General features: G+C 47.7%; 2 protein-coding genes across 2 annotated transcripts; both read left to right on the top strand.

The window, feature by feature from the left end:
• Positions 1–394: 394 nt before the first annotated feature.
• Positions 395–8,961, top strand: NFKBIE (NFKB inhibitor epsilon). The gene is made up of 7 exons (XM_075267313.1): positions 395–480; positions 1,954–2,310; positions 4,620–4,722; positions 5,100–5,301; positions 7,034–7,122; positions 7,221–7,469; positions 8,079–8,961. The coding sequence occupies exons 2-7, from the start codon at positions 1,976–1,978 to the stop codon at positions 8,142–8,144; spliced, it is 1,044 nt and encodes a 347-aa protein (XP_075123414.1). The 5' UTR covers positions 395–480; positions 1,954–1,975; the 3' UTR covers positions 8,145–8,961.
• Positions 8,962–15,386: 6,425 nt separating this feature from the next.
• Positions 15,387–24,319, top strand: SLC35B2 (solute carrier family 35 member B2). The gene is made up of 4 exons (XM_075267312.1): positions 15,387–15,472; positions 22,044–22,234; positions 22,475–22,632; positions 23,069–24,319. The coding sequence occupies exons 1-4, from the start codon at positions 15,450–15,452 to the stop codon at positions 24,005–24,007; spliced, it is 1,311 nt and encodes a 436-aa protein (XP_075123413.1). The 5' UTR covers positions 15,387–15,449; the 3' UTR covers positions 24,008–24,319.
• Positions 24,320–27,968: the final 3,649 nt, after the last annotated feature.

The raw sequence follows: 27,968 nt of genomic DNA, 5'->3' as shown, positions 1-27,968 counted from the left end.
TGCTGAGGGTTTGTTACAGTGTAAGGCTACGTGGTGACAACTACAAAGCGTTCACACTGTAGTCGTACGTCCGTGCTGCTGTAACCACAAAGCTCAGGGCTATTCTAGCGCCATTGTGCTGTTGTTTCCATTCACTGACAGCAAGAAGAGCTGATGCCCCGCCCATTACACAGGCATTGCGCTGTACACACCATGCGTCACCGTAGCAGCCATCACCGCCTATGATTACACACACACACTGCGGCTCTGACAACTATCCCCGCCCCTTTCCTGTCATGTGACATCATTAACCCCTTCAGCCCTGGTATACACTCCAAAGGTGGGATAGAGCTCTGGTGACGTCAGTACTAGGCGGCCTGTGATTGGTCGGGGCTCAGTATCGCCCCCTGCTATTGGCCGCTCTGCGGGCTCCGGGATTTTCCTGGTTCTGGTGTCGGCCGTGATGTGAAGATGAAGCTGCGGGCGTCTCCGGTGTGCTAGGTGAGAGAACGACCGGGACAGCGGCCTGTGCGGGCCACCAGCGGGGGTCACTGTGTTACCTGTAGTGGCCCTACTGCCCCCATCACTGTGATACCTGTACTGCCCCCCATCACTGTGATACCTGTAGTGCCCCCTACTGCCCCCATCACTGTGATACCTGTACTGCCCCCCATCACTGTGATACCTGTAGTGCCCCCTACTGCCCCCATCACTGTGATACCTGTACTGCCCCCCATCACTGTGATACCTGTAGTGCCCCCTACTGCCCCCATCACTGTGATACCTGTACTGCCTCCCATCACTGTGATACCTGTAGTGCCCCCTACTGCCCCCCATCACTGTGATACCTGTAGTGCCCCTACTGCCCCCCATCACTGTGATACCTGTAGTGCCCCCTACTGCCCCCCCATCACTGTGATATCTGTAGTGCCCCTACTGCCCCCCATTACTGTGATACCTGTAGTGCCCCCTACTGCCCTTGGAGTTTCTGTGATACCTGTAGTGCTCCTTTTGCCTCCATCACTGTAATACCTGTAGTGCCCCCTACTGCCCCCCATTACTGTGATACCTGTAGTGCCCCCTACTGCCCCCCATCACTGTGATACCTGTAGTGCCCCCTACTGCCCCCCATCACTGTGATACCTGTAGTGCCCCCTACTGCCCCCCATCACTGTGATACCTGTAGTGCCCCCTACTGCCCCCCATCACTGTGATACCTGTAGTGCCCCTACTGCCCCCTATCACTGTGATAGCTGTACTGCTCCCTACTGCCCCTTATCACCGTGATACCTGTAGTGCCCCCTACTGCCCCATCACTGTGATACCTGTAGTGCCCCTACTGCCCCCCATCACTGTAATACCTGTACTGCCCCCCATCACTGTGATATACCTGTAGTGCTCCTACTGCCCCCCATCACTGTAGTACCTTTAGTGCCCCTACTGCCCCCCATCACTGTGATACCTGTAATGCCTCTACGCCCCCCCCCCCTCATTACTGTGGTACCTGTAGTGCCCCTTCTACCCTTGGGGTTTCTGTGATATCTGTAGTGCTCCTTTTGCCTCCATCACTGTAATACCTGTAGTGCTCCTACTGCCCCCCATCACTGTAATACCTTTAGTGCCCCTACTGCCGCCATCACTGTGATATACCTGTAGTGCCCCTACTGCTCCCCCCCCCCATTACTGTGATACTTGTAGTGCCCCTCTCCCCATTTCTACAATACCTGTAGTGTCCCTATTACCCCTCTGGTGAGGCAAATGTATATATTGCCCTCACTACCCACTGGGGGGGGGGGGGGTCACCTTTTACAACAATATGACTCTGATTAACCTTTTTAGATCCCTGTGATGCCTGTTGCGCCCCCCCAGGGCTCCCTGCAAGGTCTTTCTTGCCCCGGGACTCCCTGTGAGTTCTTTACTGCCCCTCGGAGTAACTGTATAGCGGTATACTGAAGCTTTGGTTGTGTTTTTTAGCTGGCGTTCACCACTGTCCACCATGTCGGAGGAGTGTGCCTCCAAGAAGCTGGGCCTCCACCCAGAAGACACATGCTATGACTCGGGGCTCGAGTCCCTGCAGGAGGCCGTACTTCATTCTACCCCTGAAGATGGAACCCCAAAACCCAATCGTGCCCCTCAGCCACTACACAGTGACACCACGGACAAAGTCTCTGAGACTCAGGACCTTGAGCGGGTAGACTCTACCTATGGCTCCGCCTCTTTAACAGAGTCCCTACCACAGACATGCCTGCCCCCTAGTGAACCCCTGGAGACTGGCAACCAGGACAGCGAGCACCTGGACAGCCTGACGTACCTGTCTGAAGAGGGTGACACGTGAGTAACGCTCTGCCTGTACTTGAGGATGGGGCCCCTACTTGTCATAGGAAACCAACTACATCTCTGGATACTCAGGAGGCTCCACTCCTGTTTATGCTGCAGTACCAGGCACAACCATGCAGCAGAGGAGCGCTGTTTACGGGGTGGAGTAGAACCAGCTGTGTAGTCCTGAACAGCACCACAATGTCTGGCACGACTTGGGTTTCATCTCATTGGGCCTCTGTAAGATCTCGCCCAGAGATCAGGGGCCCACTTGTCATACATTGCAGGACATACGTGGATGTGTGGGTTCCCCTTTAACCTGTTAGTGACAACACATAGACTTCTTACATTGGTATAAGTGTGTGTGTCCTGCGGTGTGTATGCACAGCACAAGCTCCGCCTCCTAACGCCTGGGATCGGGCGTTTAACCATTTAGATGCTGAGGTCAATAGCAACAGCAACATTTCATTGCTTGTGGAAAGAGGGGGCTCTTTTGAACGAGGTCACAGAATATATGGCAGCCGGGAGCCTAGTGAGACGAAGTGTGTTCCCAAAATGGCACCAATAAAAAGTCAAGTCTTCCCGTAAAAAATAAGCCCACGTCAGTTGGTTAAAAATAAGGGGTTACACCAATAAGGCCACAGGAGAGGGGCTTGTCGGCGCCCCAGCGATCTGACCCTAATCAGATGATCATGAGAATTGGGGAGCTCAAAGGCCCCCCCAAATCCTCCTTGGGAACGGACGCCAGTGCACTTGTCTGATGACCGGTGCTCCATTCACTGCTATGGGGCTGTAATCTCCAGCAGTGCCCACATAGCAGTGTATGGTGCGCTGGCGTCCATTCACAAGGCGGCTTTAGGAGTATTTTTTGTCCCCCGTCCTGATCACTGCAACATGTCCCACAAGAAAGAACAAGCCCTCCTTTAGTTACATTGACATAAAAATAAGGGGTTAAGGCCTGTTCACTTGGTACAGACAGAGCCGGGCCCCATGTAGTCTTGGCCTGACGGGAGAGGGGTGTCATCAGGGCGTGTGATGTGCAGAGGAGAAGTGATATCAGGGGTGTCTGCTGGGTCCTGCCGACCTCCAGTCACTGATCAGACTGTAAGCTCTGCAGGTCGCTATTGGGTGCTGCGCCCTCTTCTTACTCCTCGCTTACTTCAGTCATTTTGGGGTTTTCCTGCTCCTCTCTGCGGACCGGTCGGAGGACATTCCTGTCTGTTATATTGTTAACCCCGTATGCTTCTCACCCTCTGCAGAGCTCAGACATGAGGATGTGGTGGCAGCTATTTCAGGCTGTGGAAATCCCCGGTGATGGGACGCTGAGAATTAGAGGAAGGTGGGGCTCCGGCGTCCACGGGGCGGCCTGCAGAATTCCCCTATCAGGCATGCAGCCACCAGGCCGATGCAGGAAATCCCCTGACCAATGGGGGGGGGGGGTCACATAAATTCTGCTGCATAGACACCGGGCACTGCAGGTCATACACTGGGTTATCTGCACTAGACTTTACAGGGGGTGCACGAGGGGCACAAGTGGGGCTGTGTATGTAATGTATTCACCAGGACAAGAGTAATAGCACCATCTATACCTGCAGGTGCAGGCGATGGATCATGTCTGTAGCATATGCATGCAATATAGTCATGGATTGATTGGACATGTCTGCTCTATGGATAAGGATGTGTATTTGGATTGATTGGTCATGTCTGCTATGTATGGATGACCTTTAGACACTATAGAGGACTGTACATTACCACCATGCAGCAGTACCAGGTCCCTGTGTCATCCATTTGTTCACATCGGGGTCTGCAGGAGAGTGGAGTGTATGGCGATGGGTTCTCCCCACACTGCAGATTCCTGGGCAGTGGCCACTAGGTGGCGGTCAGTCTAGTTCCTCATTATATAATAAGAGGTAACCTCTGTCCCCCCTCCGGCCTCTGATGATCCAGAATATCTGAGCTGGTCTGTCGGGTCCCGTTAATAATTTACTACATTGTACGTGACACATAACATATGGCGGCATAAACCCAGCTGCCTCTGAGGCGTTATCAGTGCAGGCTACATGTAGAGCTGGAAAGTCCCAGTCGCTGTAAAATGCCGACCCAGCCTTAACCCTCCCTGTGCCAGGGAAGTAGTGTGGCATGACTGGCAAGTGGCCTTCTCACTGCTGCCCCCTAGTGGAGACTTGCAATAATTACAGTGATAGGTGTAGGCTGCCCACACAGCCTGAGTGGTGTGGGAAGGCCAACAAGGGGATGTGCGTTGTGTGTCGCCCCACTTTTGGTGTGTATAGTGTAATAGTAACATGCACTCTCTCTGCCTCCAGCCTCCTGCACCTCTCCATCATCCATGGCATTTTGGAACTCTCTCTCTACTTCATCTCTCTGGCCCCTAAGGATGTGCTGGACATTCAGAACGACCTGTATCAGGTGAGTGCTGGGAGGTGACCCCAGTCCTGTGTTGCAATGGGGCTGGGGACATGGGAGATGCTCAAATGGAGTGGTGGTGTGGATCCCAATAGGTGGCATTGCCTTGGCTCTGGTGTCCATGCCACCTCCTCTGACTGTTAGACATCATCCCGTGTCCATATCGGGCCACATGGGCCAGGGGGGGGGGGACATTTAGTTACTGTGAGGATCACACTGCAGCAACAAAAGCCAAGGCAGAGGGTGTATAAGCTGTGACTAGCAGAGTCCACCAGAGTGCAGAGCTAACATTCTCCGGGCCAAGGCAGCGCCACCTACTAGAGTCATAGCCCACCAGAGAGAGATGAATGTCTCACTGTCTTCTCCACCCATCCTTACAGTCGCCCTTGCACCTCGCCGTCTACCTGGGACAGATGGAGGTCGTAGAGGCCTTGGTGGCGAAAGACGTCAACCTGGAGTTACAAGATCGGAAGGGAGACACGGCACTACACCTCGCCTGTGAGAAGGAGCACCTGGACTGCGCCAAGGTCCTGCTGCGGGGCCCCCGGGGACCACAGAACCTGCAGCTTCAAAATTGGAAAGGTGAGCGCATCACTGAGGAAGTCTCTCATAAACTGGGAGTTCAGGGACTGTGGACAGAGGGAGTCTCTGATGTGCAGGTTGTAGTTAAAGGGTTAAGGGCAGAGGTATAATTTGAAGTTTGTGGGCGCCAGTGAAGAATCTGTGCCAGGGCCCCCACTTACCATCTATAATACTGGTGTCTTCATATGCTGTGGAGAGGCCTTTGGATCCCAGTAGTGACGGCCGCCTCTGCACCCCATATAGCTGTGTAAAGGGTTTTCTGGGACATGCGTATTGACTGGCTCAGTCCTAAAGAAGTTAAGGACCAGAAGTGTGGTAGTAGGATGAGGGGGCACCAGGGCCAGGAGAGGGGGGAGGGGCAGGCTTTTACAGTTCCGTTATCTGCATTCCTGTGCACCTAAGGGCTAGTTCACACGGGGGCAAGGAGGTGGACATACAATGGTGGTCTATGGAGACTACTATCGTTCTTTTTTTTTTCCGCTAGTGGCATGTTACCGCTAGCGGAAAAAAGAAGTGGGCTGCCCTTTCTTCAGACGAATTCCGCAGCTCGCTGAGCCGCGGCTTCTGCCTAGCGGCAGCAACCTCCAGAGTCGGCCCATTCATTTGAGCTGACTCTAGAGGGGGAAGCCGCAACCACGACAGTCTTGGCAGGCAGGTTTATTATTATTATTTATTTCTATAGCACCATTAATTCCATGGTGCTTTACATTTGGGGGTTACATACAATACACAGAATATACAGGTAGATATAATACTAACAGTGATCGGCTGGCACAGTGGGGTAGAGGGCCCTGCCCGCGAGGGCTTACAATCTATGAGGGAAGGGGCGTAGAGACAGAAGGAGAGGGGGAGACTGTACAGATGGCGGTGCAGTGATAGTGTTATTGGAGGTTGTAGGTCTTCCTGAATAGGGGAGTCTTCAGGGCCTTCTTGAATCCTGTGATTGTGGGGGTCAGTCTTATGTGTCTTGGTAAGGAGTTCCAGAGTATGGGGGATGCACGGGAGAAATCTTGGAGACGGTTGTGTGAGGAGCGGATGAGAGCAGAGCGGAGTAGGAGGTCATTGGAGGATCTGAGGTTACGTGTGGGCAGGTAGCGGGGGAATAGGTCAGAGATCTATGGAGGGGGCAGGTTGTGGATGGTTAGCGTTTGTAGCTTGAACTCAATTTGCTGGGCTATAGGTAGCCAGTGGAGGGACTGGCAGAGGGGAGCAGCCGATGAAGATCGGGGGGTGAGGTGGATTAAGCGAGCAGCGCAGTTTAAGGTGGACTGAGGGGGGCGAGGGTGTTTGCTGGAAGTCCATGGAGAAGGGTGTTGCAGTAGTCTAAGCGGGAGATTATGAGGGCCTGGACGAGCGTCTTAGTAATTTCCTGGGTGAGGAAGGGGCGAATTCGGTGGATGTTCTTGAGCTGGAGGCGGCAGGAGGTGTTGAGGGCTTGAATATGTGGCTTGAAGGATAGGTCGGAGTCCAGGGTTACCCCAAGGCATCGGGCTTGTGGGACAGGGGTAATTGTGGTTCCATTAACTTTGATAGATGGGTCAGGTGGAGGGGCCATACGGGCTGGGGTGAAGATGATAAACTCTGTTTTCTCCATGTTGAGTTGGAGAAAGCGGGAGGAGAGGAAGGAGGCTATGGCCGCTATCTGAGAGTGACACGGCTCCCCGCATCACTCTCTGTGCCAAAATCCGCCCCCCGTGTGAATGAGCCCTAATGCTGCTCCATCTGTGCATAGGTCTCTCCTGTCTGCATATCGCCACACTGAAGAGAAACCAAGACCTCATCTCTCTTCTACTGGAGAGCGGAGCAGACATCAACAGTCAGGTATGTATGGCATCCCCATAGTAGACCACTGTGCTTGTCCTGAAAATCCTCTGTGCTGCGGGGCTTCTAATTGTCCTCCCTCTCTTCTCATCCTCTAGGAGGGCACCAGCGGTAAGACCCCCCTGCACCTGGCTGTGGAGATGCTGGACCGCTCACTGCTGCTACATCTGCTACAACGTCGCCCCAAAGTGGACGCCTTCATGTATAATGGCTGTACCCCTCTGCACCTGGCGGTGGGAAGGAAGGACGCTGGATTGGCCAGGTTACTGTGTCAGGCAGGAGCCGACATCTTACAACGGAATCGAGAAGGAGACACTCCACAAGATCTGGCAGAGGGCAACAACCAGGTAAGTGATCACACCCCAAAAATGAGCATGAGGACATGACTGCCTCCATATTGTACCTCCCTTTCAATGTCTTGATCTAATACCTTTCACAGGTGAGGGTATGTTTCAGTTGTCAGGAGTCTAGCTAATCCAGATCAGTGGTTTACAGTCTGCGGCTTCTAAGGGTTAGTTCACACGGGGCAAGAGGGGGCAGATTTTGGCGCTGAATCCACGTCAGAATCCACCCCTTCACAATGGAGGTCTATGTAGACCTAGCGAGATGCCCTTTCTTCTGATGGATTCCGCGGCTGATTCAGCTCCGGCGTCCACCTCGCGACAGCACCCACCGGACTAGGCCCATTCATTTGGGCCTACTCCGGAGTGGGAAGCTGCGACAGTCGTGGCAGGCGCATTTTGACCCTATTGTGATCAATCAGGACCAAAATCCGCCAGTCCGCGCCCCGTGTGAACTAGCCCTTAGCTGTTGCACTACATCTCCTATAACGTTGTAGTTTTGCCCAGCTGGAGAGCCCCAGGTCAGAGATCATCCCTCCATATGCCAGCAGTGAGTTTTTAGCTCGCCCCCTGAGACGTTATCCGCCTGCTCACTGTCTCCTCCATCTCTTTCAGCTTCTCGCTCTTCTTCCCTTTGATGATCTGAAGATTTCGGGAAAACCAGTGGTAACGTCTGCCTGACCAGTGACCCCAGCTGGACCGGTCAACCATGTCTACTGGACCCAGGTCATTTTCTCCCTCCCGGACAATGAACTGACGGGACAAGAACCATTCAGGAGCCAGTCCCATATAGACTCTCACATGGAGCCATAGGCCTGGTCTCATCCCACATTATGACATTGGGGGCGGCCTCAGTTTGGAAATACGGCATTGCTACTAGATAAGATATTGCCCATCTCTCAGAGCATGTTGTATGTTTCTTGTCCTATGTAGTGCCCCGTTCCTGCCACCCAGTTATGGCTGCAGCTACAGAAGCCTCCACCATAGTATAAATCGGGTGCCTTATAGACTCGTCTCTGACCTCTGCACTATTCGATGTAATCCCTCCCCCCCCCCCCAACAATTTCCCCCGGTCTCTTTTGACCACTTGATAAATTTGAGATTAAATAGTGCTTAGTCCCAGAAAAGCCTTCATTATCCCGCCCTGCGCTCATAGTCTAATGCCGCCATATTGTAGCTGCACATAATGCCGCCATATTTTAGTTATATGTCAGCCTCCAAGTCGACTGGACCTAGTGACCAGTATGGGGAACGTAGGGGCTAATGGTTGTGGATGCTCCAGGAGGCAGAATTCTGCAGAAAAGGTTTTGGCGGAAGCCCCATGTACCCCCAAGTCACAGCCTGAATTATTCCTGGACACACATTTTAAGTTTTTATTTTTCTCTTTCTAAATGGGGTTGCGATTTGCTCCCCTGACCATCTTTTCCCCTGCGGCCTCGTCAACACTTCTGTATTATACGCAACAGGGACGTCACAGGAATAAAGTATTTTGTCTGGATGAGGCTGGCTCCTTTTGTCACTGCCAACATTATCACACCTGCTACTCCCAACCCCCACCCCCTGCACATCCCAGGTCACCTCCTCTCTTTGGCCAAAAGAGAAAAGCTTAGTCTGGAGTCCTGAGACCCTCACCAGGAAACCCCCAGCTCAAATATGTATAGAACGCAATACAGAGATGTCTGTGTCACTATTCCGACTGGATTGATGCAGTTACCCATGTGACTTGGATTCAAGTGAAATCCATGTTTTTATCCAGAGGTGAAGGAAGGAGTTGTTATAGAATTTAGCTCCATTGTACTGAGCAAAAATATGCTGCTATTCTGCTGGTGCAGTCACTGTGTACATACATTACATTACTTATCCTGTATTATACTCCAGAGCTGCGCTCACTATTCTGCTGGTGCAGTCACTGTGTACAGTCATGGCCAAAAGTTTTGAGAATGATACAAATATTAATTTTTTTACAAAGTCTACTGCTTCAGTTGTTCTAATGGCAATTTGCAGATACTCCAGAATGTTATAAAGAGTGATCAGCTGAACAGCAATTACTTGCAAAGCCAATATTTGCCTAGAAAATGAACTTTATCCCCCAAAACACATTTCAACATCATTGCAGCCCTGCCTTAAAAGGACCAGCATTGTTTCAGTGATTGCTCCATTAACACAGGTGTGGGTGTTGATGAGGACAGGGCTGGAGATCAATCTGTCATGATTAAGTAAGAATGACACCACTGGACACTGTAAAAGGAGGCTGGTGCTTGGCATCATTGTTTCTCTTCTGTTAACCATGGTTATCTCTAAAGAAACACGTGCAGTCATCATTGCACTGCACAAAAATGGCCTAACAGGGAAGAGTATTGCAGCTAGAAAGATTGCACCTCAGTCAACAATCTATCGCATCATCAAGAACTTCAAGGAGAGAGGTTCCATTGTTGGCAAAAAGGCTCCAGGGCGCCCAAGAAAGACCAGCAAGTGCCAGGACCGTCTCTTAAAAGTGTTTCAGCTGCGGGATCGGGCTACCAGCAGTGCAGAGCTTGCTCAGGAATGGCAGCAGGCAGGTGTGAGTGCATCTGCACACACTGTGAGGTGGAGACTCTTGGAGCAAGGCCTGGTCTCAAGGAGGGCAGCAAAGAAGTCACTTCTCTCCAGAAAAAAACATCAGGGACAGACTGATATTCTGCAAAAGGTACAGGGAGTGGACTGCTGAGGACTGGGGGAAAGTCATTTTCTCTGATGAATCCCCTTTTCGATTGTTTGGGACATCTGGAAAACAGCTTATTCGGAGAAGACGAGGTGAGCGCTACCACCAGTCTTGTCTCATGCCAACTGTAAAGCATCCTGAAACCATTCATGTGTGGGGTTACTTCTCAGCCAAGGGAATCAGCTCTCTCACAGTCTTGCCTAAAACCACAGCCATGAATAAAGAATGGGACCAGAATGTCCTCCAAGAGCAACTTCTCCCAACTGTCCAAGAGCAGTTTGGCGATCAACAATGCCTTTTCCAGCATGATGGAGCACCTTGCCATAAAGCAAAGGTGATAACTAAATGGCTCAGGGAACAAAACATAGAGATTTTGGGTCCATGGCCTGGAAACTCCCCAGATCTTAATCCCATTGAGAACTTGTGGTCAATCATCAAGAGACGGGTGGACAAACAAAAACCTACAAATTCTGACAAAATGCAAGCATTGATTGTGCAAGAATGGACTGCTATCAGTCAGGATTTGGTCCAGAAGTTGATTGAGAGCATGCCAGGGAGAATTGCAGAGGTCCTGAAGAAGAAGGGTCAACACTGCAAATATTGCAACGCTGCATTAACTCATTCTGTCAGTATAAGCTTTTGTTACTCATAATATGATTGCAATTATATTTCTGTATGTGATAAAAACATCTGACAAACACACATAAAAACCAGAGGGCAGCAGATCATGTGAAAATAGAAGATTTGTGTCATTCTCAAAACTTTTGGCCATAACTGTACATACATTCAGGGCCGCCATCAGGAATTTTGGGGCCCCATACAGCCTAAGTGTCTGCCCCCCCGCCATTTTAAAACAACCTTATTTTGCGACATACCAATTCTGTATCACATTTCCCTTTATTTAGCAGCATTACAAGGCTTAATCAGATTCTATTTGCAGGTAAAATCTACTATGTGTAGAGAGCCAACACCATCTATAAGAGCCCTCCTAATAAATCCTCAGGGCTTTTTCACATTGCGTTTTTGGCCTCCCTTGCCGGGATACGTTGGTAACCAGTCAGAATCAGCTGTCAACTTATCCCTGCACAAAGAACTGGCCATTAAAAAAAGGGGGCCTGCAGTTCTCCGTGCAGGGATAAGTGGGTAGCTGATTGTGACTGGTTACCAACGTATCCCAGCAAGGGAGGCCAAAAACGCAATGTGAACACTCCTTTAAAGTGAAAGTCCCACCCCCAAACAGGCTGCTATGCTAGTAGCATAGCCTACATCATTATTAATACAAAGCACACATACCTTTGGAGGGATTGTGTGCTTTGTAGTTCTCCAGCTAAAAACTTATATATTATATATTATTGCCCCAGCTTCCTCTCCGCAGTGCCGCACACCCGATGTCCCAACAATCCCCCTCCCCCCCCCCCCCCGTCCACCCTCTAACATCTTTCCATTGCCCCCAGTACCCATATCTCCCAACTTTTGAAGAACCAAAAGAGGGACAAAATGTGCTTTGCGCGCCGCGGGAAATTTAGCCCCACCCACTGTTATGTTGACTCCGACAACTCATTAATTTTTCATGTGCCCGCACACTGTATAATCCTCCTACAGTCACCTGTAAACTATATGTCCCCCCTCCGTCTCTCCCCCAGCTTCATATACACCCTTCATCTGCCTCCAGATTCATGTCCCCTCCATCTCTGCCCCCAGATTCATGTACCCTTCCATCTCTGCTCCCAGATTCATGTCCCCCCTCCATCTCTGCCCCCAGATTCATGTCCCCCCTCCATCTCTGCCCCCAGATTCATGTCCCCCATCTCTGCCCCCAGATTCATGTCCCCCCTCCATCTCTGCCCCCAGATTCATGTCCCTCCATCTCTGCCCCCAGATTCATGTCCCCCCATCTCTGCCCCCAGATTCATGTCCCCCCATCTCTGCCCCCAGATTCATGTCCCCCCATCTCTGCCCCCAGATTCATGTCCCCCCATCTCTGCCCCCAGATTCATGTCCCCCATCTCTGCCCCCAGATTCATGTCCCCCCATCTCTGCCCCCAGATTCATGTCCCCCCAACTCTGCCCCGAGATTCATGTCCCCTCCATCTCTGCCCCCAGATTCATGTCCCCCCATCTCTGCCCCCAGATTCATGTCCCCCCATCTCTGCCCCCAGATTCATGTCCCCTCCATCTCTGCCCCCAGATTCATATCTCCACAGCTCTGCCCCCAGATTCATGTCCCCCATCTCTGCCCCCAGATTCATGTCCCCACATCTCTGCCCCCAGATTCATGTGCCCCCCATCTCTGCCCCCAGATTCATGTCTCCACATCTCTGCCCCCAGATTCATGCCCCCATCTCTGCCCCCAGATTCATGTCCCCCATCTCTGCCCCCAGATTCATGTCCCCCCATCTCTGCCCCCAGATTCATGTTCCCTCCATCTCTGCCCCCAGATTCATGTCTCCACAGCTCTGCCCCCAGATTCATGTCCCCCATCTCTGCCCCCAGATTCATGTCTCCACAGCTCTGCCCCCAGATTCATGCCCCCCATCTCTGCCCCGATATTCATGCCCCCCATCTCTGCCCCCAGATTCATGTCCCTCCATCTCTGCCCCCAGTGTCATGCCGTCCTCTCCTTCATCTGCCCCCAGTTTCACGTTCCACATTAGACTTACCTTCTCCTTCGTTCCCCCGCTGCTCTCTCGGCGCCTCTCTCTCTTACTGGCGCACAGTTGTAGACGCGATGTGACGTCATCACATCGCGTCTACACTGCCGGGTAGCCGGCGGCAGCGCTGAAGCGAGGAGCTGACCTGTGTCAGCTCCTCTCTTCGCTGCTGCCGCCGGTCTCGCTGACACATATGCGGCTGAAGCGAGGAGCTGACCTGTGTCAGCTCCTCTCTTCGCTGCTGCCGCCGGTCTCGCTGACACATATGCGGCTGAAGCGAGGAGCTGACCTGTGTCAGCTCCTCGCTTCAGCCGCATATGTGTCAGCGAGAGAGGCGGCAGCAGCGAAGAGAGGAGCTGACACAGGTCAGCTCCTTGCTTCAGCCGCGTATGTCTGCAACTCAGATCTGCGTCCTCTGGACGCAGATCTGAGTTGAAACAGCAGACATAGAATGACTGCTGCGGGCGCCAGGGGGCCGGCACACGGTGGCGGGCCAAAACCGGGCCCCCCCCCCCCATTTTTTAATTTGGCCGGGCCCCTGACGCCAGTACCAGTAGTACTGGCCTATCGGCGGCCCTGCATACATTACATTACTTATCCTGCACTGATCCTGAGTTACATCCTGTATTATACTCCAGAGCTGTGCTCACTATTCTGCTGGTGCAGTCACCGTGTACATACATTACATTACTTATCCTGTATTATACTCCAGAGCTGCGCTCACTATTCTGCTGGTGCAGTCACTGTGTACATACATTACATTACTTATCCTGTACTAATCCTGAGTTACATCCTGTATTATACTCCAGAGCTGTGCTCACTATTCTGCTGGTACAATCACTGTGTACATACATTACATTACTTATCCTGTATTATACTCCAAAGCTGCGCTCACTATTCTGCTGGTGCAGTCACTGTGTACATACATTACATTACTTATCCTGTATTATACTCCAGAGCTGCGCTCACTATTCTGCTGGTACAGTCACTGTGTACATACATTACATTACTTATCCTGTACTGACAATATTTCTGACTTCCTTGTCCATTTAAACTGATTTTCCATAGTTTGCATCACATTTATAAATGTTGCAGTGTTTGATAAAGGTGGAGCATCTTTAACTCCAACACTTCTGTTCAGAGATATTAGTGGGAATGTGACAATAAATTTCGCATACATCGTGTAACCATGGCCACACCCCCAATCATTTTTCAGCATGTTAACAGCGAAAAAAAAAATACATAAACTTCCAAAATGGTTCCACAAGTAAGCCAAAAAGGTTTATAACTTGAGAGCTGCTGAAACACCGGAGCATGCAAATCATCAATGCCAACAACACGCTCATTATATGGCTTCCCAACGAGCTGCTGAAATGCCAGAACAATCATGGCCACAGCGCAAGGAATGAGCTCAGCGGCAGGACAGCTTGACAGCTGAAACGCCGGGGCAGGTGGATCATCAACGCCAACAACACACTTATTATATGGCGTCCCAGCGAGTTGCTGAGATCCAGGAACAATCACAGGCACTGTGCGAGGAACAAGTACAGCGGCAGGCCAGCTTGAGAGCTGCTGAAATGCCGGAGCATGCAGATTATAAAACAACGAGCGCTATGAAGGAAGCCAAAAGTCAACAGCGTTCTCCTCAAGCGGAGCTGAGGGGGATCATTGATGCCAACAGTACACTCATTATATGGCTTCCCAGCGAGCTGCTAAGATGCCAGAACAATCAAGGGCACATGAGGAACCAGTTCAGCGGCAGGCCAGCTTGAGAGCTGCTGAAAAGCCGGAGCAGGCGGATCATCAACGCCAACAACACACAGACGAAGTCGTGGGCAGAGGCTAGTAATAATAATAATAATATAAAGTTTGTGTGTTTGGATGTTTGTTCCTCAATCACGCAAAAATGGCTGAACGGATTTGAACGAAATTTGGCACATAGATAGATTGTAACCTGGGTTAACACATCGGCTACTTTGTATCCCGGAGGAGAACTGGAATAGATTATACTGGGTATAGAAGGAGGAGGACTGTACATATTAGTAGGATACCGGGGACAGGCGGAGAACTATATAGAGATGACTGTATGTAGATTATATCGGGTACAGGGGGAGGACTGTATATAGATGACTGTATATAGATGATACTGGGTACAGGAGGACTGTATATAGATGACTGTATATAGATGATACAGGGTACAGGAGGACTATATATAGATGACTGTATATAGATTATACCAGGTACAGGAGGACTGTATATAGATTACTGTGTATAGATGATACTGGGTACAGGAGGACTGTATATAGATGACTGTATATAGATAATACAGGGTACAGGAGGACTATATATAGATGACTGTATATAGATTATACCAGGTACAGGAGGACTGTATATAGATTACTGTGTATAGATGATACTGGGTACAGGAGGACTGTATATAGATGACACCGGGAAGAGGGAGGACACATCTCAGGCCACCCCCTCAGGTCCCCTCCTCCTCCTCACTCCTCCGCCTGTTACTCCTCCTCGCCTCTAGATGTCGCTGTGCTCCAGGGCGGGGACTCGGGGTAGGCGGCCGGGGTAGCGGTTGTAGCTGGGAGAGCGAAGTCCTGTTCTGACCCCGGTACCGGAGAGATGAGGAGCGCAGCCCGGAGCCGGTGAGTGGCCCCATGTGTATTGATCACGTCATTATCTGTCCTCAGTGCAGTTGTGACGTCATAACAGGAGATCGCATCACCGGTCTTTGAGAGGAAGACTGCAGAGCTGATAGTGGAGAGCATCGGAGGAGCACCCCGAATCTGTATAGTGACGTCATCACAGAGTGTAACCCCCTAGAGTGTGTCACCTCCTGCGTGCACCCACCTATAGTGTATCATCTCCTTTGTGTACCCCCGTATAGTGTGTGATCTCCTCTGTGTACCCCCCCCCCCCTATAGTGTCACCTCCTCTGTATACCCCATGCCCTGTGTCACCTACTCTTTATACCCCCATAGGGTGTCACCTGCTCTGTGTACCCCGCATGTTGTGCGTCACCTCCTCTTTGTACCCCCCCCCCCCATAATGTGTGTCACCTACTCTGTGTACCCCCGTAGCGTGTCACCTGCTCTGTGTACCCCGAATGTTGTGCGTCACCTCCTCTTTGTACCCCCCCCATAATGTGTGTCACCTACTCTGTGTACCCCCGTAGCGTGTCACCTGCTCTGTGTACCCCGCATGTCGTGTGTCACCTCCTCTTTGTACCCACCATAGTGTGTCTCCTCATCTGTGTACCCCCTTATAGTATATCACCTCCTCCATATACTCCTCTACAGGGTATCCTCTGTGTTTTCCTCTTCCCCTATAGAGTGCCCTCTGAGTCCTGCAGTTATTGCCCCTTCTATGATGGGCTTTGTAGTCTTTGCCCCTTCTGCAGGGTGTAGTACTGTATGTCTCAGGGTGTGAGGAGCCGAGTGTGGCAGTGCACAGTACAGGTCTGTGATGATCGGTATTCCCTCTCTCCCCCCCTTCCTCCTCCTTTTCCCTCCTCTGCCAGGAATGATTTTGGGGAGGGGGGACTCTACTCAATCCCTCTTTTCTTTGCCGACTCTCCTCCAGCACACAGACGTGTTCCCTGTACACAGACTGGTCATTGTGACCTGAGGACGTCACGGCAAGGGTTAAACCATCAGTCTCCTGGGCCATCTGTACAGGCGTAACCCCAGCGGTGCCTGTGACCTGTGCACTACTCCCATCGTCCATCGGTATATACCCAGCATGACATGTAGTACTAGGTGCAGCTGGTATATACAGGACATGAGAAGTAATAGTGTGCACAGCCGCTCTGTGCCGGTCACTACATTGGCTACATTACAGAATACAATATAAACTTATCCCTCTCATCCATAATGCCGCACCTCCATACACTTCCTCCCTCATCTCTGTCTACCGCCCAACCCATGCCCTGTTCACTCAATGACCTAACACTTATATCCTCTATTATGAGAACCTCCCACGCTCGTATACAAGACTTCTCCCGAGCTGCACCACTTCTCAGGAATGCTCTACCCCGGACAATCAGATTAACTCCCAATTTCTTCAGCGCAAACTAAAGACACATCTCATCAGACAGGCCTGTCACATGTCCTAATGTAAACCCTTCCGTACCGTAATTAGAATCCCCAAAACGAACCCTCCTCTGTCCCCGCTCCCAAATTTCCCCACATGATATGATGCCATTTGAGATTTTTATATGTCCAGGCACCATCTGCATGTTACAGGACACGACTGGTGACGGCTCATACAGGTTTATGTTTGTGTAATGACAGTCACCTCTATTACAAAATTATCTGACCCCCTGTATAAGCAATGTCGCCCCTGCTACCTCTTGTGTCACCCCCTCTACCTCATAGATTGTAAGCTCTTGTGTGCAGGGCCCTCAGTCCCATTGTGTGAAGTGACTATTTCTTTGTAATGTATCTTTTTGTCTGTACTTGAACAATACAAATTGTACAGCGCTGCGGAATATGTTGGCGCTATAGAAATAACATGTATTATTATATACAGGGCATGAGAAGTGGTACTGAGCATTATATATACATATGGGGGTAACAGTATCTGATCAGCCTTATAGCTGTAGTCAGTAGTCATGACCAAGTGTTCTATAGGTACTCATTTATTAATATCCTCATAAAGTATATGGCGGTAGTACTGTGTACCGCCCTCAGCTCCACACCCTGCCATCTCCTGTGTTTACTCTCATGTGAGAAAGGGATGAGATGCAAATAAGGCAAAAGAAAGTGTCACATTATACCGTATAATAAATTCCTGATATAATAATATCTCAACTCCTAACAACTTGTCATTGAGACGGTATGTACCCGCCATAGAGGAAAGCTTTATAGTATTTATATTCTTGTACATAGGAGTAGTATTATAGTAGTTATATTCTTGTACTTAGGAGGTAGTATTATAGTAGTTATATTCTTGTACATAGGAGTAGTATTATAGTAGTTATATTCTTGTACATAGGAGCAGTATTATAGTAGTTATATTCTTATACATAGGAGCAGTATTATAGTAGTTATATTCTTGTACATAGGAGTAGTATTATAGTAGTTATATTCTTGTACATAGGAGTAGTATTATAGTAGTTATATTCTTGTACTTAGGAGGTAGTATTATAGTAGTTATATTCTTGTACATAGGAGTAGTATTATAGTTATATTCTTGTACATAAGAGTAGTATTATAGTAGTTATATTCTTGTACTTAGGAGGTAGTATTATAGTAGTTATATTCTTGTACATAGGAGTAGTATTATAGTAGTTATATTCTTGTACATAGGAGCAGTATTATAGTAGTTATATTCTTGTAAATAGGAGCAGTATTATAGTAGTTATATTCTTGTACATAGGAGCAATATTATAGTAGTTATATTCTTGTACATAGGAGCAATATTATAGTAGTTATATTCTTGTACATAGGAGCAGTATTATAGTAGATATATTCTTGTACATAGGAGCAATATTATAGTAGTTATATTCTTGTACATAGGAGCAGTATTATAGTAGATATATTCTTGTACATAGGAGTAGTATTATAGTAGTTATATTCTTGTACATAGGAGTAGTATTATAGTAGTTATATTCTTGTACATAGGAGTAGTATTATAGTAGTTATATTCTTGTACATAGGAGTAGTATTATAGTGGTTATATTCTTGTACATAGGAGTAGTATTATAGTGGTTATATTCTTGTACATAGGAGCAGTATTATAGTAGTTATATTCTTGTACATAGGAGCAGTATTATAGTAGTTATATTCTTGTACATAGGAGTAGTATTATAGTAGTTATATTCTTGTACATAGGAGCAGTATTATAGTAGTTATATTCTTGTACATAGGAGTAGTATTATAGTAGTTATATTCTTGTACATAGGAGCAGTATTATAGTAGTTATATTCTTGTACATAGGAGTAGTATTATAGTAGTTATATTTTTGTACATAGGAGCAGTATTATAGTAGTTATATTCTTGTACATAGGAGTAGTATTATAGTAGTTATATTCTTGTATACAGGAGGTAGTATTATAGTAGTTATATTCTTGTACATAGGAGCAATATTATAGTAGTTATATTCTTGTACATAGGAGCAATATTATAGTAGTTATATTCTTGTACATAGGAGCAGTATTATAGTAGATATATTCTTGTACATAGGAGTAGTATTATAGTAGTTATATTCTTGTACATAGGAGTAGTATTATAGTAGTTATATTCTTGTACATAGGAGTAGTATTATAGTGGTTATATTCTTGTACATAGGAGTAGTATTATAGTGGTTATATTCTTGTACATAGGAGCAGTATTATAGTAGTTATATTCTTGTACATAGGAGCAGTATTATAGTAGTTATATTCTTGTACATAGGAGTAGTATTATAGTAGTTATATTCTTGTACATAGGAGCAGTATTATAGTAGTTATATTCTTGTACATAGGAGTAGTATTATAGTAGTTATATTCTTGTACATAGGAGCAGTATTATAGTAGTTATATTCTTGTACATAGGAGGTAGTATTATAGTAGTTATATTCTTGTACATAGGAGTAGTATTATAGTGGTTATATTCTTGTACATAGGAGTAGTATTATAGTAGTTATATTCTTGTACATAGGAGTAGTATTATAGTAGTTATATTCTTGTACATAGGAGCAGTATTATAGTAGTTATATTCTTGTACATAGGAGTAGTATTATAGTAGTTATATTCTTGTACATAGGAGCAGTATTATAGTAGTTATATTCTTGTACATAGGAGGTAGTATTATAGTAGTTATATTCTTGTACATAGGAGCAGTATTATAGTAGTTATATTCTTGTACATAGGAGGCAGTATTATAGTAGTTATATTCTTGTACATTGGCTGTAGTATTATAGTAGTTATATTTTTGTTATTCTGCGGACTCCTCTTTGTCCTCTTTTCTTGCAGTTATTTCCATCTTAATTGAGGATATGGAGCGGTATCATCAGTCTTGTTGTGTTGTAATTGTGTCATGTAGTAGAGCTATGTGTGTTTTGTTGCCGCTCACATCCGGCTCCCGGTGTTACATCCTCTTCCCTGTAGAAATTTATAGCTTTCTACCAAGGTTGAGTGGAGTCAGAACTCTGCATTAATAGCGGGCGTGGACCTTATAATGTGCCGGTTCATTGCGTGTGCTGTGCATCGTTCACACTACCTGTGGGACAAGGTGTGATCCTGGCGTAGGGGGTGGTATATGTAATATGTACCCATAATAGTGTCAGAAACAGGGGCCTTTGTGGTCTCATGGGAAACCCTGTAGAATCTCCTTGTGTGCACACGTTCGGGCCTACACCTGAGCACAGTATAGCGGCCATCTTGTCATGATGTCTGGTACATTGTCAAAAGCCCATAACACAGGAATGTTTTTATAGTTTCAGTCTTCACAATCCCATGCGCGTATTACAGTAGATACATATGGACATAATCTTTGGCTTAGCTCTGAACTCCATCCACCCCCGGCCACTAGGTGTATGAGGGGCTGGGGGTTAATTGAATTTTATCTGTTCATGCTTTATGACAGCCTAACTGGTCTTTCCACCATTGCTGGTCCATTGTCCTCTTGAATTGTCTATTGTATTGGCTCTTTGAAATGTTTAACCACTTTGGCACCAACAGCTACATGTCCATTGTATCCAGCCAAAAGGAGACAGCTCAAATCAGCTGGAGGGGGACTATTGCCTCCCCAGACAACAATGGTTACAAGTTTAGTTTCAACCTGGGACAAAAAGGCATATTATAGCTATATCCAGATATTGCTGGCGCCATCTTATCACGTAATATCGTATTCAGTTTGAAACATAACTAGTTATACTGAATTTAGTTTTAAAGGGATTCTCCCATTAAAACACATTTTTTTCTCGTTGACACGTAGGAATAGCCTTAAAAAAGGCTATTCTTCTCCTACCTTTAGATGTCTTCTCTGCACCGCCGTTCAGTATATAATCCGGTTTTCGCCGGTATGTAAATGAGTTCTCTCGTAGCACTGGGGGCGGTCCTCGGCGCTCAAAAAGCACTGGGTGCGTCCCCTATGCTGAAATCTCCAGCGATGCCTCCATCTTCTTCAGGAGCGTCCTCTTCAGCCTCTTCTTCCGGCGGTGGCTTGTAACTTCTAGGCCTCGGGCCTTGGGCAGAGCAGACTGTGCATGCCCACAGGCCACGAGAAAATGGCCGCTTGCACGGTTGAACAGGTCTTCTTTCGGCGCTGACTTCAAATTTCTAGGCCTCAGGCAGCCGACTGCGCATGCCAGCTGGCCACAAGAAAATGGTCACTTACAATACTGTGTAAGTGGCCATTTTCTTGTGGCCGATGGGCATGTGCAGTCGGCTTTGCCCGAGGCCTAGAAGTTTGAAGCCAACCCTCGGAAGAAGACCCGTTCCTGAAGAGGATGGAGGTGGCGCTGGAGATTTCTCTCGCAGCATTGGGGACGTCCCAGTGCTTTTTGAGCACCGAGGACCGCCCCCAGTGCTACGAGAGAACTCATTTGCATACCGGCAAAAACCAGATTATATACCGAACAGCGGCGCAGAGAAGACATTTAAAGGTAGGAGAAGAATAGCCTTTCTTAAGACTATTCCTATGTGTTAGGGACAACAAAAATGACCTTTAATGATCGGATCCCTTTAAGGAATACAATGTTTTTGTGATCATATATTTACAACCTTCACAATAGTAGATACATCTACCATCCATCCACCTGTCAGCCCACACACCCCCTATAGCCTGGCCTTGTTCTTCAGACTCTCCCTGACACGGAGCTGATGTCACTTCTGCAGGTCAGAGTGCGCCCCCTTCAGGTAACACTTATCCTGGTCCTTTGTTACTAGATGGAGGCAGGGCTGTGACAACCCTCAGACATGTCGGTAGTAGTATATGCAGTGGCCGTGACTGTATATTGGAGCTCTCTCTTCTGTTGTATTGCTGTGGGTCATATTTTGCCCTTAGATAAGGTCTTCTTTGTCTCTTCCGGCTGATATGGGGCCTGTAGCTGCAGATAACGTCTTATCAGATAACGCTCCATCTGCAGACATTCTCAGGAAAAGGACCTGAAGAGTCAGTGAGGGCGAGGCACGTTACAGACTTTCTGGGGGTGACGGTCACATTATGGCGAGTGCCGTATATCTGAGGGAGTTGTAGTACATTGTGTGTAACCTCCTCTTATTCTCCCCAGGTCTCTGCTCCTCCTGGTTATCCTCCTAGGGGTCTCTGCTGAGGAGCCGCCCCCCGCATCCCCCGCTCAGGACTTATGGACAGAATTCTGGCTTGTGCGGTTTATACTGAACGTAGCTGGTTACGGGACCATCCTGATACCAGGCTACCTGCTCATACACTACTTCAAACGGCGCAACTACCTGGAGACAGGTAAGTGGAAGGTCATGTGACAGCCATGTGCGCTCCCGTGCTTCGTGTACTCTTACGTATGTCACCCGGGCATTGTCATCACATGTGACCCCATTCCTTTGATGTCATGTTCATACATGTATGTACGCCGCCTGTGACATCGCATGATGCCACTCCCATTTTACACTGTGGGGGGAGGGGTTTCATACGAATTCTGTTTGCACATGGTCATTATGATTGTCTCTTCTTATGTTCCCGCAGGTCGGGGGATCTGTTTCCCTGTGGTGAAGTCTTGTGTGTTTGGACATGAGTCAAAGTCACTCGCAGCCGATGACCCATCATCCGGCAGCCGGGTAGATGGCGACCCCTCCACCACACAACAGGCCTTCAAACTGCTCTTCTGTGCTGCCGGCCTCCAGGTAAGAGATGGGGCCACCACCATGAGAGAGAAATAGAGAGGTATGGGCAATTGTTTTTGGGATCCTGCGCCATAAGCTGCTAGTCTGAACCCAAAGTCTATACCACAGTATGAACCATTTGATGTAAATCATTTCTCTTGCCCCTTGGGTCCCCCTCTTTCATCTCATTGGTTTGAGCACCCTATATCTGTCACCAAGGGCCAATACCACTAGACCAAGCAGGGCAGAGATGTTTGGAAGGGTATATGAGATGGAGCCCCACCGAGCCTGTATGTGAGTCCTCTCTTAGTACCTGGCAGGGACGAGCACTAGTCCAGAAGTTCTCACCTGACTTAGAGACGTTTTGCAGGAGATTGGCTGGTTAGTTTCCGGCTTTCCTTAGTACTATCTCCGCTCCATCACCTCTTGTGCTTATTCTTCCTTATTGTCTCCGCAGGTCTCATACCTGACCTGGGGTGTGTTACAGGAGCGAGTGATGACCCGGACTTACTCCTCCGGTGAACCAGGAACCCCAGGGGAGAAGTTCAGAGACTCTCAGTTCTTGGTGTTCATGAATCGTATCCTGGCTCTCACCGTGGCCGGAATCTACTGCGCACTCACCAAGCAGCCGCGTCACGGGGCGCCCATGTACAAATACTCCTTCGCCTCTCTGTCTAACATCCTGAGCAGTTGGTGTCAGTATGAGGCGCTAAAGTTCATCAGTTTTCCCACACAGGTCTTGGCCAAGGCTTCCAAGGTCATCCCCGTCATGCTGATGGGTAAACTGGTGTCCCACAAGAGCTACGAGTACTGGGAGTATTTAACTGCTGTCCTCATATCAGTTGGGGTCAGCATGTTCTTGCTGTCCAATGGGGGAAGTCACCGCGCTTCGGGGGTCACTACCTTCTCCGGGGTGATCATCTTGGCGGGATATATCGTGTTCGACAGCTTCACGTCCAACTGGCAAGACTCTCTCTTCAAGTACAAGATGTCGTCGGTGCAGATGATGTTCGGGGTGAATCTCTTCTCTTGCCTCTTCACAGTCTTCTCTCTGCTGGAACAGGGGGCTCTACAAGACGCCGTCCGTTTCATGACACGACACCCGGACTTCGCCTTTCACGCGGCTCTCCTGTCTGTGTGCTCAGCTTTTGGCCAACTCTTCATATTTTATACCATAAACAAATTTGGAGCGGCTATTTTTACCATCATTATGACTCTGCGCCAGGCGTTGGCGATCCTCTTGTCCTGTTTGCTCTACGGCCATCCGGTCACCCCAGTAGGGGCAGTTGGAGTGTCCGTGGTTTTTCTTGCCTTATTCCTTCGTGTCTATGCCCGGGGTAGAATGAAGAAGAAGGGCAGGAAGGCGGCCGATGCCCCGGCGGTTCAGAAGGTCTAAATAGGGGCCTTGTGGCCAGTGGACACATAATATGGGGACTTGTGTCTGAGACTGACGGACCGCCGCGAGCCCTGCCCCTGGATTTTATCCACTTATGTCTCCGTGGAGATGTCAGTGCATTGACTGCAGGGTGGATCGGGCCGCCGTCCAATCTCCCACTAGGTTAGAAGCCTAGGACGGCGGAACGGTCAGGAAGAGATTTGGGATTCTTTCCTTTTTTTTTTTTTTTTTTTTTTTTTTTTAATTTGTTATTTGTATTCAGGACTGGAACGTTCTCATTATTATTATTAGTAAACGGTACATTTACATATTCTGGAGATTTTATTTGGTTTTAATTATTGGCTTATTTTTAAAAAAAAATAAATTACAAAAATATAAAGTCTGCAGCTTCTTGCAAAAAAGATGGGTTGTATATCCATATACTAGAGATCAGCGGTGACATCACTGAGAATACAGCCTATCCCTATACTAGAGATCAGCGGTGACATCACTGAGGATACATCCTATCCATATACTAGAGATCAGCGGTGACATCACTAAGAATACAGCCTATCCATATACTAGAGATCAGCGGTGACATCACTGAGAATACAGCCTATCCATATACTAGAGATCAGCGGTGACATCACTGAGAATACAGCCTATCCATATACTAGAGATCAGCGGTGACATCACTAAGAATACAGCCTATCCCTATACTAGAGATCAGCGGTGACATCACTAAGAATACAGCCTATCTATATACTAGAGATCAGCGGTGACATCACTGAGAATACAGCCTATGTATATACTAGAGATCAGCGGTGACATCACTGAGAATACAGCCTACCCATATACTAGAGATCAGCGTGAGGTCACTGAGAATACAGCCTATGTATATACTAGAGAGCGGTGACATCACTGAGAATACAGCCTATCCCTATACTAGAGATCAGCGGTGACATCACTAAGAATACAGCCTATGTATATACTAGAGATCAGCGGTGACATCACTGAGAATACAGCCTATCCATATACTAGAGATCAGCGGTGACATCACTGAGAATACAGCCTATCCATATACTAGAGATCAGCGGTGACATCACTGAGAATACAGCCTACCCATATACTAGAGATCAGCGGTGACATCACTGAGAATACAGCCTATGTATATACTAGAGATCAGCGGTGACATCACTGAGGAGAGGTGGTTCTTACACTGTGTTTCTGACTATAGACGTTCACATGACAACTTGTAATAAGAGATCCTCCTATGCTGTATAAGAACGTTATCTCGCCCTTCTCCACAGTCCAGATTCTTATGACTGTCCAAACAGTTCTTCAGGATTCTGTTCCCAGGAGGGTTCACAGTATATACAGTCCTATGAAAAAGTTTGTGCCCCCCTATTAATCTTAATCATTTTTAGTTCTAAATATTTTGGTGTTTGCAGCAGCCATGTCAGTTTGATGTATCTAATAACTGATGGACACAGTAATATTTCAGGATTGAAATGAGGTTTATTGTACTAACAGAAAATGTGCAATATGCAATAAACCAAAAGTTCAGTTAATAATAATAAATTTTATTTATATAGCGCCAACATATTCCGCAGCGCTGTACAATGTGTAGGGTTCAAATCCAGACAGAAAGATACATTACAAAGAAAATCATTTCACACAATGGGACTGAGGGCCCTGCCCGCCAGAGCTTACAATCTATGAGGTAGAGGGGGTGACACAAGAGGTAGCAGGGGCGGCATTGCTTATGCAGAGGTCAGACACTTTTGTAATAGAGGTGACTGTCATTGCATAAACATAAGACTTTATGAGCAGTTGACAGTCGTGTCCTGTAACATGTGGATGGAGCTTGGACAGAGAAAGTTATCCTTAGATGACATCATATCACGTGGGGAAGTGTGGGAGCGGGGACAGAGGAGGGTTAAGGGTTTACGTTAGACATTGTGATAGGCCTGTCTGAAAAGATGTGTCTTTAGTTTGCGTTTGAAACTGTAGAAATTGGGAGTTAATCTGATTGTCCGGGGTAGAGCATTCCAGAGAAGTGGTTCAGCTCGGGAGAAGTCTTGTATACGAGCGTGGGAGGTTCTGATAATAGAGGATGTAAGTGTTAGGTCATTGAGTGAGCGGAGAGCACGGGTTGGGCGGTAGACAGAGATGAGGGAGGAGATGTAGGGAGGGGCAGCATTATGGAGAGCCTTATGGATGAGGGTGATAACTATATTTTATTCTATAATGAATAGGAAGCCAGTGTAGTGACTGGCACAGACCAGAGGCAGCGCTATAGCGTCCAGCCTGATAGATGAGCCTGGCCGCTGCATTCAGAATAGATTGTAGAGGGGAGAGTTTAGTGAGGGGAAGACCGATTAGTAAGGAGTTACAGTAGTCAAGGCGAGAATGAATCAGAGAGACAATAAGTGTCTTTAGTGTATCTCTGGTAAGGAAAGGGCGTATTCTGGAGATGTTTTTGAGGTGGAGGTGACATGAACGTGCGAGTGATTCAATATGAGGGGTGAAGGAAAGGTCTGCATCAAACATGACCCCGAGGCAGCGGGCCTGCTGCCTAGGAGTTATAGTAAGGCCTGAGATTGCAATGGATATATCAGGGACAGATCTATTAGATGGTGGAAACAGTAGTAGTTCAGTCTTGGAGAGATTTAGTTTCAGATAGAGTGAGGACATGATATTTGAGACAGCAGAGAGACAGTTGATGGTGGCCGAGCATGGACAGCCCGCTTCAAATCATCCCACAGATGTTCAATGATATTCAGGTCTGGGGACTGGGATGGCCATTCCAGAACATTGTATTGTTCCTCTGCATGAATGCCTGAGCCGATTTGGAGCGGTGTTTTGGATCAATGTCTTACTGAAATATCCATCCCCAGCGTAACTTCAACTTCGTCACTGATTCTTGAACATTATTCTCAAGAATCTGCTGATACTGAATGGAATCCATGCGGCCCTCAACTTTAACAAAATTCCCGGTGCCAGCATTGGCCACACAGCCCCAAAGCATGATGGAACCTCCACCAAATTTTACAGTGGGTAGCAAGTGTTTTTCTTGGAATGCTGGGGGTTTTTTTACGCCATGCATAACGCCTTTTTGTATGACCAAACAACTCAATCTTTGTTTCATCAGTCCACAGGACCTTCTTCCAAAATGAAGCTGGCTTGTCCAAATGTGCTTTTGCATACCTCAGGCGACTCTGTTTGTGGTGTGCTTGCAGAAACGGCTTCTTTCTCATCACTCTCCCATACGGCTTCTCCTTGTGCAAAGTGCGCTGTATTGTTACCGATGCACAGTGACACCATCTGCAGCAAGATGATGCTGCAGCTCTTTGGAGGTGCTCTGTGGATTGTCCTTCACTGTTCTCACCATTCTTCTCTGCCTTTCTGATATTTTTCTTGGCCTGCCACTTCTGGGCTTAACAAGAACTGTCCCTGTGGTCTTCCATTTCCTTACTATGTTCCTCACAGTGGAAACTGACAGGTTAAATCTCTGAGACAACTTTTTGTGTCCTTCCCCTGAATAACTATGTTGAACAATCTTTGTTTTCAGATCATTTGAGAGTTGTTTTGAGTAGCCCATGATGCCACTCTTCAGAGGAGATTCAAATAGGAGAACAACTTGCAATTGGCCACCTTAAATACCTTTTCTCATGATTGGATACACCTGGCTATGAAGTTCAAAGCTCAGTGAGGTTACAAAAGCAATTTTGTGCTTTAGTAAGTCAGTAAAAAGTAGTTAGGAGTATTCAAATCAATAAAATTATATGGGTACCAAAATTTTTGCGTCGGTCAAATTTTGGTTTAATGCATATTACACATTTTCTGTTAGTACAATAAACCTCATTTCAATCCTGAAATATTACTGTGTCCATCAGTTATTAGATATATCAAACTGTAATGGCTGCTGCAAACACCAAAATATTTAGAACTAAAAATGATTAAGATTAATAGGGGTGCC

Source organism: Leptodactylus fuscus, chromosome 3 (assembly GCF_031893055.1).
Source record: "Leptodactylus fuscus isolate aLepFus1 chromosome 3, aLepFus1.hap2, whole genome shotgun sequence".
NCBI classification, from domain to species: Eukaryota; Metazoa; Chordata; class Amphibia; order Anura; family Leptodactylidae; genus Leptodactylus; species Leptodactylus fuscus.
Note: the sequence above shows the minus strand (reverse complement) of the source record. Positions and strands in the feature narration are given on the sequence as shown.

Excerpts from the sequence above, each read along its gene's own strand:
- NFKBIE (XM_075267313.1), top strand. The coding sequence starts at position 1,976 with ATGTCGGAGGAGTGTGCCTCCAAGAAGCTGGGCCTCCACCCAGAAGAC. Across the intron at positions 2,311-4,619 it reads CTGTCTGAAGAGGGTGACAC|CCTCCTGCACCTCTCCATCA; the intron begins GTGAGTAACGCT and ends CTCTGCCTCCAG. Across the intron at positions 7,470-8,078 it reads TGGCAGAGGGCAACAACCAG|CTTCTCGCTCTTCTTCCCTT; the intron begins GTAAGTGATCAC and ends CATCTCTTTCAG.
- SLC35B2 (XM_075267312.1), top strand. The coding sequence starts at position 15,450 with ATGAGGAGCGCAGCCCGGAGCCG. Across the intron at positions 15,473-22,043 it reads AGGAGCGCAGCCCGGAGCCG|GTCTCTGCTCCTCCTGGTTA; the intron begins GTGAGTGGCCCC and ends TATTCTCCCCAG. Across the intron at positions 22,633-23,068 it reads TCTGTGCTGCCGGCCTCCAG|GTCTCATACCTGACCTGGGG; the intron begins GTAAGAGATGGG and ends TTGTCTCCGCAG.